General features: G+C 32.3%; 1 protein-coding gene across 2 annotated transcripts; it reads left to right on the top strand.

The window, feature by feature from the left end:
* The first annotated feature begins 5,753 nt into the window (after positions 1 to 5,753).
* LOC123906786 (protein NLRC3) lies at positions 5,754 to 13,969 on the top strand. Of its 2 annotated transcripts, XR_006809024.1 has the most exons (19): positions 5,754 to 5,989; positions 6,110 to 6,362; positions 7,680 to 7,898; positions 8,609 to 8,667; positions 9,835 to 9,972; positions 10,801 to 10,875; positions 10,956 to 11,039; positions 11,129 to 11,190; positions 11,377 to 11,446; positions 11,769 to 11,844; positions 11,944 to 12,074; positions 12,463 to 12,522; positions 12,648 to 12,722; positions 12,808 to 12,912; positions 12,993 to 13,088; positions 13,178 to 13,258; positions 13,336 to 13,437; positions 13,523 to 13,681; positions 13,783 to 13,969. XR_006809024.1 is itself a non-coding variant. In XM_045956783.1 (18 exons), exons 1-18 carry the CDS (start codon positions 5,942 to 5,944, stop codon positions 13,589 to 13,591), a joined length of 1,803 nt encoding a protein of 600 aa, XP_045812739.1. In that variant the 5' UTR covers positions 5,754 to 5,941; the 3' UTR covers positions 13,592 to 13,969. The 2 variants fall into 2 exon arrangements, 1 of the variants encoding a protein (XP_045812739.1); XM_045956783.1 differs by having other exon boundaries at positions 13,523 to 13,969.
* Positions 13,970 to 14,446: the final 477 nt, after the last annotated feature.

Below are 14,446 nucleotides of genomic sequence, written 5' to 3'. Positions count from 1 at the left end.
ACAGATATGCAAACATGACACATCGTATGGTGTCATTATCATATCCCCAATTAGGATATGGAAGTTGAATTTTTAAAACAAAGAGTTTGATCCCACTTTCTTTTACCAAATGGACACATGTCAGCTTTTGAAGCAAGGGTAACTTTTGGTTTTTAAATAACAATTTTTTCTTATATTATATATGCATATAGAAGTCAAAGAAAATGAATCAACAAAATTTGTCTTGAAAATGATATAGTTACATCCATGAAAGTCTAAGGTGTTGTTTGCAAGTTTGGAGGCGAATGAGGGGAGTCTTTTGGAATAATGAAAGGAGCAAATGAAAAGAAATAAGAACTTTGGGAGGGAAGAGTTTTGGGGCATTCACTTTTCATCGTAATGTGAAATTCTCCTAATTTCAAGGAACTAAAAAAATTTATATTGTTTGAGGTTTTTGAAGGATCTATATGAATTTTTTAAATTTAATTTATTTTGTTTATAATATTCTCAAAATAAATTATATATTAATAAAAAAGATTCATTTATTAATCTATAGTACAAAAATATTCTCTAAAAAAATGTGGATAATTTTTCATTTTTTGTCTCTACTTTTCTTCCTTGAAAGCTCCCATCTTCCCTCCAAACTCACAAATAAAGCCTAAGAATCAAAGCAACAAAATCATTAAAACTATATTTTTACTTGTCATTTTTACAATATTTTAAGATTATATTTTACACCAACAATAAATTTGTCCAAGCGGTAAAGGTTTTGGTCCCTTTAAATATGTGATCAGGGGTTCGTTAACAACAGTGAAAACTTGGTATCAATATCATGATAACAAAAAAAAAATTACGAAATCTACACTTATTTCCCTAGTTATCTTATTCTTAGACATTAATTTATATAATGTATGTATAATAAATAAAGATTTGAAAAACATTACCAAAAAAATTGTGAAAAGTTTAACCAATTACTTAGGTCTAACAAAAGGGACTAGAATCTCACAGCATAACACATAAACGTTGAATCTGAAAGAGAAGTATTTACAGTATATGATTAAATTAACATGTCTTAAAATAGGTTACCATTCCAATGGAAAAAAAATATCAAAAACCCAAAACAAAAAATTGAAAAGTTTTTGTACCAATTTTTTTTTTTTTGGAGTTAGACAATGTTTTGAATGGTTTAAAGATAAATTTATCATACAATTATTTCCAAAAACCTTATTTTAGTCCCAAGGTAAAATTAAAATTAAATATGTTTTTTATCCTTAAAAATTATCAAATTTTGTTTTTCATCTTCACAAAAATAATCACACTTTGTACTCCTTACAAAATTATCTTGCAAACAAGCTTTTTTAATTAATTTTTTGCAGGATGTTTATAACATTTTAAAAAGTTCTTTCCCAATGAGAAGGTAGATATAATGGAGGAAGGTGAGGGCGGTTAAAGATAAAGATATCATACAAAAAATTAAATAGTTACGGAATTGGATAATTCAACTTATTTGATCAGTTAAAGGTTAAAAATATTAGTAATCTGAGTTAAGAATTCCGATGAAAAAAGAAAAATACTAATCAAACAAATAATTACTAATTTTACCGTTTCAAACAAAATTAAACAAACAAGTTTATCCTTAATAATATGAGAAAGTCCAAAAACAACATGTATGTCATAGATAACATCTGGTACATAGCTTATTAGAAATACAACAATTCAATCAACAGAAAACAAAAAGACCAAAATGTAATACAATAATTCATTCAAACATCATAAATAACAAATGAAAATTTTCTTAAATTCAATTTCTGGCAAAGAGAATTGCAATCACAATTGGAACAAATCCACCAATTACCGAGTGATAATTGAGGCTGCTTGCATAACTAGAAGGTGCTTCTGCAGGAGACAAGTGATGATCATGACCATTGTGAGCAGCAACCACCACAGCCAAAACAATGAAGAAAATTGCAAACAATGAAAATTTGACTTGTGAAGCCATATTTGCTATATTTTTTTTTATCTATTTTCAGCTTGTTGAAGGTATAGAATTCTTCAAAAGCTGCTTATGGCTTGAATATAAGTTGGCTTAGGATGGTTATTATATATAATAGCATTGATAATTGACTTTTGCAATTAATCAAGAGATGCCTCCTACATGATGTATGAAGCTAAATGACCTTCCAAACGCTATGATGATGTGTTAATATATTGTTTAAACAAGGAAAATAATTATTTAACAAAATTAACCAACATGGTTGGTTGACTAAATATCGATGTTAGACTCTCACAACGTGTGAATCAATATTCTTCGTCTTAGAATTATGGTTGGGTCTAACTCAACTTTGCGGATGCAACCTGAGTGATCTGACTATATAGTGACCTCAGATAATGTGATCTTATAAAAGTTTTGAAATTATCTTAGAATTTGAATTAAACCTAAATTGACTCTAACAAAATTGATTTGGAATGTGACAGATCAGAGATGTCATCCAATAGTAGTGATATGACATTAAATCATTCGATGGATCCTTCTACAAAAAAAAAAAAGCATTCGATGGACCCTTCTTAAAATAAGTCATTCGATAGATCTTATATCATCTTAAAATTTTAATTTGAATCAAGGACCTTGATTAAATTAGAAGAGATCATGCGTCATCCCATCTAAATGCTCTTGGATAAAATGTGAGAAGTTTTACTCTTTATAAACTCATTTCAAGTCTCATCTTATTATACATTACACTTTCGCGGTAGCACACTTGGAAATAAAAATATATATTATATACATTAGACTTTTGAGATTTTCTTAATAAATTCCGAGTGTAGTTGGTGTTTGATTAAAAATTATTGTACTAAATTAAAAATAAAATTTGCTTAAACCGAAAATGAAACATTAACAGTTTACGATGAATATTTTCTGACTGAATCAAATGTTTGGTTTGCAAATCGTGCCTGCATAATTTGAAATTGAATGAAACTTATAGCAAACCTTTATTTTAACATTTAAAATATATATATAAACAATTAAACAAATTGCAAGCTCAACTGTATTATTGTTGTATCAACAAAAAATATTAAAAAAATATGTTGCGTAGGGAAACACTTGCCAATGACGTACGGTACTGCAATGTACCCCATTTGTACTGTGCGAAGTACAAATGAGACACAAGAGTACTAACCCCAATTTCTTACGGTGCCGAGAAGATAGTAGATATATATATATGTCAAGTGCTCTATGGTGAAATAGTTGTCAAGTGATACACTCCGTACAGATCACGAGGATATGAATTTTACAAAATTTATTGTTGAATTGAAAGTTTATATCATATAGACAATGAAGATTATCAATGTGATATAAATTTTCAATTCAACGGTCAATTTTGTAAAATTTGTATTCGTTATAGTGTTATTCACGACTTATGTATTGTGCACTATACTTCAAAGAGAAAGAGGAACGAAAACTGGAGGTAGCTCGCATCAATTTTTTTTTCTACAAAGGGTTTTGCGATAGTGAAGAAACTTTGATGAAATTAGGGTCTCAAGAATTAGAGAACAAAGAATAGATAACGATGGGAACAATTTAGGGGAAAACAACTTTGGGCTTCAATTTGTTCAGAGTTGTAAAAGTGAAAGGGGAAAACGATCTTGGATTTTTGTTCATGAGGGAATTTAGGCATAGTGATGGAAATGTGAATGGGAAAAAAAAATAATGGTAGGAAATATGAAAGTAAAAGTGGGAAAAAATTAGGGAAATATCAAAAGTGGGAAAAAAAGTGAGAGAAATATGAAAATAAAAGTGAAAATAAATAAATTGGGTAAAAGTGTTTTTTTCTTGTAAGGTGGCTAAAAGTTACTTAGCTTTAATTTTTCAATAAAAAAAAAAAGTTAGCATCCAAATTTGTTGATGCTACTTAAAAAATTAAATTCTCAAATAATTAGCGTCGAAATTAATGTTACTGATGCAAAGTTTTGTAAAAGAAAGCAATGATAAAAAAAGGCATTTGTGTTAGAATTTGTGGACGCTAAACTGACGCTTTTTAGCGTTAGAAAATGTCTGATGCTAAAATCTTTGAAGCTAAATTGCAGTTTTCTTGTAGTGCTCAAAACCTGCAGATTTCAACAAATCTGAAAATTTTAAGAGAGTCTCAAAAATGAGAAATCCAATCAGACACCACAACAATCAAATAGAGCATTCTATGATGGCGGAACAAACCTCCCGACGACGTAACAACGAGCCCCAACAACAAGACTCAGTCGACGACACTCTACCGGCAACCATGCAACACCAACGGGAATTGCAATGTCGTTCGACGGCAGATAGGAGTATAACAATCCCAAGGGGTTGAAACGATGGCACGGAGGAGGACCTCGTCGCACCATAACCACCCTAGTCTACATCGTGAAGGATTTTGAAAGGAAAAGGTGTAGCGGCGAAATAAAGAATAGAAGGTTCAAGTAAAAAAAAAAAGGTTTGCAAGTGGAATTGAGAAAAAATAGATTTTTGTGCTTTTCAGACACGCACACAAGCATGCATTTTTGCATATGTGTCTCTCACACATATCACAAGCAGCTTTTTTACTTATAGGCATATACAAAATAGAGTTATTATAATACTCATTGATGCTGATAGTTCGATTATTGATGAATTTGTATACCTCGTACTATTCCTGGTTGTTTTGTGCAGCTGACGCATATGTCATAGTCATTGGATCACGCACTTGTATGATCCATGATTTGCGTGATATGACTGCTAGAAGAAAACACTCTCTCCTATATAATCATTCCTTTGATCATAAGATGTTTTCATTCTTGCTCGATTCATTTTGCCAAAATAGAGATGAGTTAGCACAAAGGATAAAATGTCTTCAACTTAAGTCCAGAGGTTCAGAAATGTTGAATTTGACTTTTTGGTCATTTATGTTGTCTAGAAGATGAGATGTTTATTTGTACCACATATGATTGTTGATAGGTTCTAGACATATATAATCTTCTTCTGTAGTCTTCATTGTTATGTCCGGATGATGAACTATGTGCTGACTTTGACTACATGTCTTCATTTGTAGCATAGAGGATGATGATCCATATCATCTCTGTTCTTTATCTTTTTGTGGAAGTCTTGGTGTGATGCCCAAAGGATGGATGTATGTTGACCTTGACTTCTTTTCTTCAACTGTGTCGCTCTACAGGATGATAAAAATATATTTGATAATACTTTTCAGATTGTTTCTTATACCGACACACTTGAACACACAATTAAATAAATTATTCCTTTTATTAAGTTAAATGTTTGTTATCATCAAAATACTAAATAAGTGAAATATTATCATAAACACATTTTTCTCTAACACAACAAACTCTAACTATCTTAAAACCCCCTTGAAACTCAAGGTAAGAAAATTCTTAACTTGAGTTTGAAGCATATGTGATACTTCAACACACCTTTAACGAAACTATTTGCCGGACTGATAATTTTGACTGACATGTTAAGAGGATAAATAATAACTGAGTAAATCATACTTCTCTTCCTTAAAATAAGTTTGAATTACACTCATTACCCCCTCATATATTAAAATATACACTTTACCCCATTTTAACATAAATAAATACTTTACCTTAAGGAAAAAAAAAACTTTAAGTCATCATTTAAAAAATTAATTTTTCTTTCATTGCAAATTTTAGTATCTTACTAAAAAATAAAGAATAAATGTTTAAAATCCAATCCATTTCGTCAAAAAAAAAATAAATCCAATCCATTAAAAGAGCCCAAATGATATAGAACACAAAACAACAAGAATCAAAATCAAACCAAAACCTCAGTCGTTCTCCTTTCTTCTCTAGATACAGATACAGTATTCTCAATCTCAACTCTCTCATTCTCCAGTTAAACACAAACAATTTTCCATTATTTAACATCAACTCTATCTTCAATCAATTTTTCTATGCTCCTTCATTTTTCATAATCATCATGACCTTCATTTCCACACTCTCTCTCTACTCACACCCGCAACCTCAAGTAACTAACCAACTCAATCCAATCACAAATTATTCAATTTCCAACTCTAACTAACTCACTAACCGTTTCTCTTTCTTCTTTCTCCAAACCCTAACCGTTTTGTTCTCTCTTTCATTTCAGGTTCGTCTCCGCCACAAGCGGTTACAATCGCCAATCGTCACCGCCGTTCAATTCGTTTGGCTTCCGAGTTTGAAGAGACGTGCTTCTAGAAGCTTCGTTGTTAGAGCTGCTGGTTCTAGTGTTGAAGGACGTGCTTCTGGTTCTCGGAGAGTTTATCGCGAGTCTCAGGCTAATGCTTCTCTTTCTGTTGCTTCGGTTAAACAGATTGCAACTTCCGTTGCTCCATTTGGAGTGTTGTTAGCTTTTACTCTCGGTATTCAATTCATTGCAAAGTTTTTTCGTGTTTTATAATACTAATTTCGTGATTCTTTGATAATGAGGATTGATTCTATGACTTAGTGTAATTGTAAATACTGCAATTTATTCAACAGTAGGCTAATCCTAGCAGTGATTTTGTTATTCTTTGTGAATTCAAGTTTGCTTACTGCATTTTAATTAATCATGCATGATATGGTACTGTTATTGGTTCTTACATAGGGATGATGAGATTATTTGAAAAAGATAAATGCTGCTGATGCATTCTTATGAGTACTGTACTGTATGATTGTATCCTGTTTCAAATTGTTTTTGAAATTGCAATTATTGGGTGAGGAGTGTGGTGCAAATAATAATAGAGTGTTGTCGACAACCTTCTTTCGAAAAATTAGGATATGTGTACATTAGGATGAACATCATTATCATTGGAATTTATGATTAAAAATAGGCCAAATACATTCAGAGGTCCTTTAAGCTTCGCGTTTGTAACAGTTATGTCCTTTAAATGTTTTAGGTAACCGTTAGGTCCTTTAAGTTTTTTAGGTAACAAATAGGTCCTTTATGTTTCTAATTTGTTGCATCGTTACTCTTCTGGTTAACATCTGTTACTTTGTTGCACCGTGGCGGTTAACATTGATTTTCACCATGATGGATATTTTGATGAAAAAGGCACATATGCTGGAGGAGATTAACTGTAACGGTAACAATGCAACAGGTTTTTGTAACAAAGGATAACTGGAAGGGTAATGGTGCAACAAGTTAGAAACTTAAAGAACTTATTTATTACCTAAAAAATTAAAGGACCTAACTGTTACGGACGTGAAATTTAAAGGACCCTTAGATGCATTTTTGACCTTAAAAATAATACTACAGTCGAGTCATTTTTTAGTTGAGGCAAAAATTATCATTGTAGGTATGGTGCAAAGCTATCACAAAAGAATTTTATCAAATTCATAGAATATTCCACTCATAAAAGTAAAATGATATGATGCAGTGTTTAAGAAAGTATCTAATGTTATAACAGCAGGTGCAGCACCTTGTGTCTTCCTAGGGAGTAACATATAATAAATTTTCTTAACACATGGCCCTGCTCAAACACAGAAAATTCTCATGTCTAGCTTGCTACTCTAAGTATCTGATAGGACTTGTAGGAGTGTGTATCTAACACCAGTATGCTATATATTTTGAACTATATGTGGTTTCTAGTTGAGTGGTGTTTCGCTGATATTATTATGTTTCTCCGTTTGTGATTGCAAATATGCATTGTTTGTAAAGTTTCGTAATTGTGGTGATACTAATTTGTTTCAGCTTACAGTTATCTGGAAATTGGCGGAGAAGTTTCTTGCTCCAACTCCAAAGCAATCAAAGTCTCCGACTGCTGAAAGCCAGTCTGCTTCACAAGGATTGAAATGGTCTTTTGCTGCTGGTACAAATTTGTTGTCTCAGTTTGGGGCAAAGGTTGAGAGGCAATCTAAACAGAAACTTAACGAGTTTGCTCGAGAACTGAGGTCATTTCCATTTATTGATATGTCAGGTATGCTGGCTAGATTGATATATGGAAAATATATTTATGGTTGTCTGATATACTTCTAATTCAGTGGAACGAGGTTTCATTGTGTAAAGTTTTCAAAATTGTGATGTTAATTATCGTACAATTCATGGATTATGTCTCTCAATTTGTTGTCTTTTCAACATTATTTTTTCTCAAAAAAAGTTGTAGGATTTGACTTGATTTAACAAATGAAATACAGTGTTGGAGAGTTATGAATCAGAAGTTGATTTGATTTTAAAACCCCTGATTTAAGTTGTAAGTCTGCTCAAATTTGTTTAGACTGCATTTGATTTGATTTTTGTGCTAATTATTTGACTGATGATCTTGCTCTAATTAGTTAAGTTGTTCCACATTTCAACAACATTTTAAACAAGGACAATTAATGAAGTTACTCAAATAAAATTATTTCCATTTATTTTTTCGGTATTCCAAGTATCAATTTTTAAAAAATAAATCAATTTGAACCATTGTTTTATTTTTAAAATTACGATGCATACATATAAATTGATTTATAAATCAAATTCATTCAATTTAAATGAAAGTGGAGCAATTCTATATTTTAGTCATTCCAAACCTGTCAGATATTTATTTGCAGTTGACTCTATTGACATGACCATTTTAACCTGCATGTACTATTTAAATAAATGCACTGATAAAAGAAAAATTCAGTTATCATACATATAATGTGGCAGGGCGCAATTTTGGAGATGAAGGATTATTCTTTCTTGCGGAGAGCTTGGCATTTAACCAGGTAACTAACTACTATCCTTCATGTATCAGATTGTGATTGAAAATTAAATTGTGGTGTTACCCATACAGACATATCCCTGAATTATCAAGAGTATCCAATATCCATTGCATCAGTTACTTAGAGGAACAAAAGCCTACCGAGCAATTGAATCAATTTTAATTTAACATATTTCAAGGCCAAAAATAAGTATTCTATTGGACTCATGTAACTGACTTTTTTCTCATAGAAGCATAATTGTGGTAGCAAGGATGTAGTTGTAAGACATAATTGACATCTTGTTTTCTCTAAGTTACTTGTTATGAAAATATTGTACTGGAATTCACAAAATGTTTTCTTAAACTAAACATGCCCTTGGTTAGATACTCTGCAGCTTATACGAAGCGGAGGGGTGTAATTGGAATATGAATGTGTTCAAGGATTAGGTGGGCCAAGTTTGAAAAAATGCGTTCAAAGTTGATATATAAATCAGTGATACCATTTGAAATTTGTAGTCTACAGTTGGCTGCAGGTGTTTTATCAGTTGCTTCTCAAAATGAAGAGTTCTGTTTCTTAGTACTAAACCATCTTGGTACTGATTTAATCATGCAGTCTCATAGGGCCGAAAGTCAGTTATCTTTTAGAACTAGTATACTTGACATTGTTCCTCATTTCTTTGTCAAGTCATTATGAACAGTTTATGGAAAGATCTTCTGGATAAAATTGATTAAAACATTGAATAGACAGATTTAAGGGAAATATATGTCTGTAAGATCAAATGCTATAACTAGCTAAAAAAACCCTGTTTTTTTTTTAATATCAAGATATGTAATCTGTCAGTTTGATAAAATATAAGGATTGCTTGGAAACTTGTATTGCCATTAATTATGAGTCAAATCTTGCTTATACTAAAATTTGCTTGGTGGAAGCTGGATTTAGGTTTGCAATTTTGATCTGCCATGTTATGTCATGGAAGTCGTTCAATTAATGATGTGTTTTCCAGTTTTTGGTGTATTATGAGTCAAATCTCGCTTATACTAAAATTTGCTTGGTGGAAGCTGGATTTAGGTTTGCAATTTTGATCTGCCATGTTATGTCATGGAAGTCGTACAATTAATGATGTGTTTTCCAGTTTTTGGTGTTATGTTTGTGTGCATGTGCTAACTATATTTTGTTATATATACTATATAGACTGCAGAGGAAGTGAGCTTTGCTGCAAATGGAATAACTGCTGCTGGAATGAAAGCTTTTGATGGTGTTCTTCAGTCAAACATCACACTGAAGATTCTTGATCTTTCAGGAAATCCTGTTGGAGATGAAGGAGCTAAGGTTAGTCTTAAGTGTTTAGATTTATTACATCTCGTAATTTGGGAGTTGGATTAATTACTATTGCTGTTCCTTCCTTCCTAGTATTTCTCTTAACAAATCTGAAAGTTTCCTTCCTAATATTCCTCTCAATTTATCTAATTGAGTTCCCTCAACTAACTACCCGAAATACCCATAAATAATCTTTAAGCACATCGACTCCCCTAGATGTTTGTACTAATAGTAATGGAGGACAAAATGAGACTAATCCTGTGTGGGCATTTTGTGATTTTAAGCATTACTGACTTGATTTATTGATACAAAAGAATAAATACTATTTCCCTATTTATAGGGATACATTAGACTAAATCCTAAATAAATAGGGAAATCAGAAAACAAATAATTTTAAGTATGAGATATGGAAAATCCTATGATATAATCTAAGATATGGTAAGGTTGAAAACTGATCCTAGGAGATAAACCAAGATATTATGAGATATTTTATTTTCTAAACACTTCCCCCAAGAAAACAATGTATTGCTCCACAAATAAATGGAAGGCAACTCAGGGATGTTGGGTGAAGTCGGACAGAATTGCTATAAAGATAGCCTAGCCAAATAGCTTGAATGATAGTCAGCCTGAGAGAAATTCATGGCAAACAAACAAGAATCTTATTGTTTACTTAACTAACCATGATAAATTGATGACTCAAAGTGTACATATGCTCCAACTTTTATGACGACTTACCACTTCCCTCTCTCAAACAGATAGTAGAAAATAATTGTTGGCAAGTATAGTTGATCATTGTCTTACACCTGGGGTTTAATATTGTATTCATATTCTTGTTCACAGTGCCTATGTGACATACTGATGGGTAACTCCAGCATTGAAAAGCTCCAGCTAAACAGTGCTGACTTGGGGGATGAGGTTAGCTTCGTATCAAGTATTACTCATAGAATGCCATTTCTTTCTACATTGCACTGAGAATTGCTCTCCATGTTATGCAGGGTGCAAAAGCTATTGCAGAAATGCTGAAGTCAAATTCGAGTCTGCGGGTTCTTGAACTTAACAACAACATGATTGAATATTCTGTATGCATTTTCCCAATCTTATTCTAATACTGTAGTTGCTCTCAAGTATCCAAATTTTATTTTAATTTGTTTCTTGGAATTGGAGGTAGGGATTTACAAGTCTGGCTGGAGCTCTTCTTGAGAATAAAAGCATAAGAAATATACATCTCAAGTAAGCAAACATTGCAACATTATGTCTTCTCCTATAATTTTTCTTCCCCTAATCTTCTCTGTTTGATTTATTGCCTTCATGCTTTTGATTTGTAATTTTAACTTGAACTGTTTCATGAGTCAAATAACAGTTCATTTACTTATTCTTTCTAATTTATGAATTCTTCCGACGTTTTTACTATTCAAGTGGCAATTATGGTGGTGCTTTGGGGGCTAATGCATTGGCTAAAGCACTTGAGGGCAACAAGTCTCTAAGGGTACTGTTCTTATTTTATTTCCATCGAAATGGCCAATCTTATATTCTTCCCAAGTTTTAGTTATAACTTCTGGAATACTGCACCTTGGCCACTACTAGTAAATGCTATTAAGTTATAAAGCATGTACTTTTATCGCACAATGTTATTTTGAATTTCCTAACAATACATCTAAAATTCCAAGCCATACCCAAAAAAAGTTGGGTGATAATCGTTCAACGTATATTCTCCTATCACAATGACAAAATGTTGTGGCATTAACTTTAAGTGTATCTTGCTAACTGTTGCCTTAAACAAGCATGATGTACTCTGAATATATGCACAGGAACTACATTTGCATGGAAATTCTATTGGAGATGAAGGAATTCGTTCTTTGATGACAGGATTAACTTTACATAGAGGTAAATTTGTTGTACTATTTTCTGATATTGTCCATGTCATTTATAACAATTCCACTTTAATATTTTACAAGTAACTGACAAGCAATATATGTTCTCAAGGGAAACTTACACTTCTAGACATTGGGAACAACTCATTAACAGCTAAAGGAGCATTCTATGTTGCTGGGTATATTAGAAAGATCAAAAGCCTGTTATGGTTGAACATTTACATGAATGACATTGGTGATGAGGTACTCTTCTTGCAGTCGTGCCCCTATTTCACATGTTTGGTTGACATTATTGTAAATCTAGTCAGAATATCATTACGAAGTATAAGTGTTATACTGACAAGGTGTTATAGATTCCTGATTTTGTTTTTCTCCCGTATCTGCTGTCCAATATAAACCAGTTTTGTGTATCTGCAACAAGACACTTGGACAATAAATTAATGTGTATAAACTTGACCAGGAGAAGAATGGAGAAATATTGGCTGTTGGTCTGTTTGGGCATTCCTGAGAAACCTGTTTTCTCTTTATATTCACAATAACAACTTACAGCAAAACAAATGCATATGCAAAATCTATATTATTAAAATGACAAATGATTTCTGATTATGCTGATAATTGTGAAAATTGTCAGGGTGCAGAAAAAATTGCAGACGCTTTAAAGGAAAATCGATCGATAACAACATTAGATCTGGTAAAAAGAACTCCGTTGTGTTTGTGTTAGTTTTTGTTTATTCTGTGTGTCTACTGATCTGACTTGTACCCTAAATGAATGGAGAGAGTAATATAGGATATGACTAAGCTGAAGTAATATTACAGGGGGGAAATAACATTCATGCTGCTGGAGTTGGTGCCGTTGCTAAAGTTTTGAAAGATAATTCAGTTATTACCACTGTAAGCCCCAAGAATTACATAATTATTTGTTTGTTTTGGTTTGTCTTTTTTATACTCTGACACAGGTTTTATCCCTCGTTTTTAGTTAGAACTTAGTTATAATCCCATTGGACCAGATGGAGCCAAGGCCTTGGCCGAAGTTATCAAGTTCCATGGAAACATAAAAACCCTTAAACTTGGGTGGTGCCAGGTAATTTTTTTACCATGTGTTAACCTGTAAAATTGCTTGTAATACATAGCTTCTATTTGTAACACAAAATACCTGTACAGATAGGAGCAAAAGGGTCAGAGTTCATTGCGGATGCTTTAAAATATAATACGACAATATCAGTTCTGGACCTAAGAGCAAATGGACTAAGAGATGAAGTTTGTTTTCAGTACCTTGAATCATTTTTCCAACTGTTTTTCCTTTTTCAATTCTCATTAATCAATGTTTTGTGAAAAAACTATTGCAGGGTGCATTTTGCCTGGCTCGCAGCTTGAAAGTTGTTAATGAAGCTCTAACCTCTCTAGACTTAGGATTTAATGAAATACGGGTATGAAACTATGTCTTCTATATCGGTGAGGAATTTTTCATAACAATCTCTAAATATGGTTTTTGTCTGACTCACAGGACGATGGAGCTTTTGCTATTGCTCAAGCACTCAAGTCTAATGAAGATGTGGCTGTCGCATCTCTAAACCTTGGAAGTAACTTCCTTACCAAATTTGGCCAGGTAACTATTTTTCTGCTTCCTTTGCTCACTTTTACTTTACTTTTCTTTTTATTTTCATGGACCTGACTTTACTTTGCGCATACAGAGTGCTTTAACTGATGCAAGAGACCATGTGTTTGAGATGACTGAAAAGGAAATTGCCATTTTTTTCTAAAAGACACTATACTTCTCAGTATATATTATTGTCATATACCGCGACAAGATTTTTGTGGTTATTTTGCATATTAGCGGCCGGCAAGTACTGGTAAGAGCTCGTTCACGTCAATTTTTTGAGTTCTAACCATTCATTCATTGAGTAAAGTATAGGAATTTTGTATTAATGTATTATATCCTTCAATTTTTTAGTTCTCGAAATGGATTCCAACAGTTGCATATTCTTTTGATCCCTTTAATGAGATAGTTGACCCACAATAATCAATGTATATTATTATTAGTTAAAAGACAGATAAAGAGAAAGTTACCAAAGGGAATTAAAAGATAGAATCCTTACCCACACCCAGTACCGATAACTGTATGAAATATATTGTCAGAAGACTTGTATTTAGATTGAAATATGTCATGTTTGATAGGTAATTTCTCAATTTTCCCCCTTGTATTGCTTAAATCTGTTGAAATATATTATCCAAAGTGTACTTTTGGTATATTATTGAAAGTGTGCCTCTAGTAACATGAACATGAGGGGGAGATTGAGAAATTATTTGTTTAGTATGGTATTAAGTCCTCTTTCTCTATTCTCTCTCGGTGCCGGGTCTCGAACCTGAATACCTTGAGGTTGAAGAGTGGAATCCTCAACCAAGTAACCTCTCGGGAGACAGGCTGATATGGTATTAAGTCCTTGCCTGCATTGGATCCATGCTAAAACTGGTCTAATTAAATAAATTCAGTCAAGATTTTTTAATAAGCATATTGACGCCATTTAATTTTTAAAAGGAGGCTTTTTATGAAGTTTGTAGTTTAGATGTCTACTTTCAGACAATTTATGCAGTTCAAATCCATACTTTGAAAATAT

This window comes from Trifolium pratense, linkage group LG2, assembly GCF_020283565.1.
Source record: "Trifolium pratense cultivar HEN17-A07 linkage group LG2, ARS_RC_1.1, whole genome shotgun sequence".
In the NCBI taxonomy this organism is placed as follows: domain Eukaryota; kingdom Viridiplantae; phylum Streptophyta; class Magnoliopsida; order Fabales; family Fabaceae; genus Trifolium; species Trifolium pratense.
This window is presented reverse-complemented; position numbering and strand designations above follow the sequence as displayed.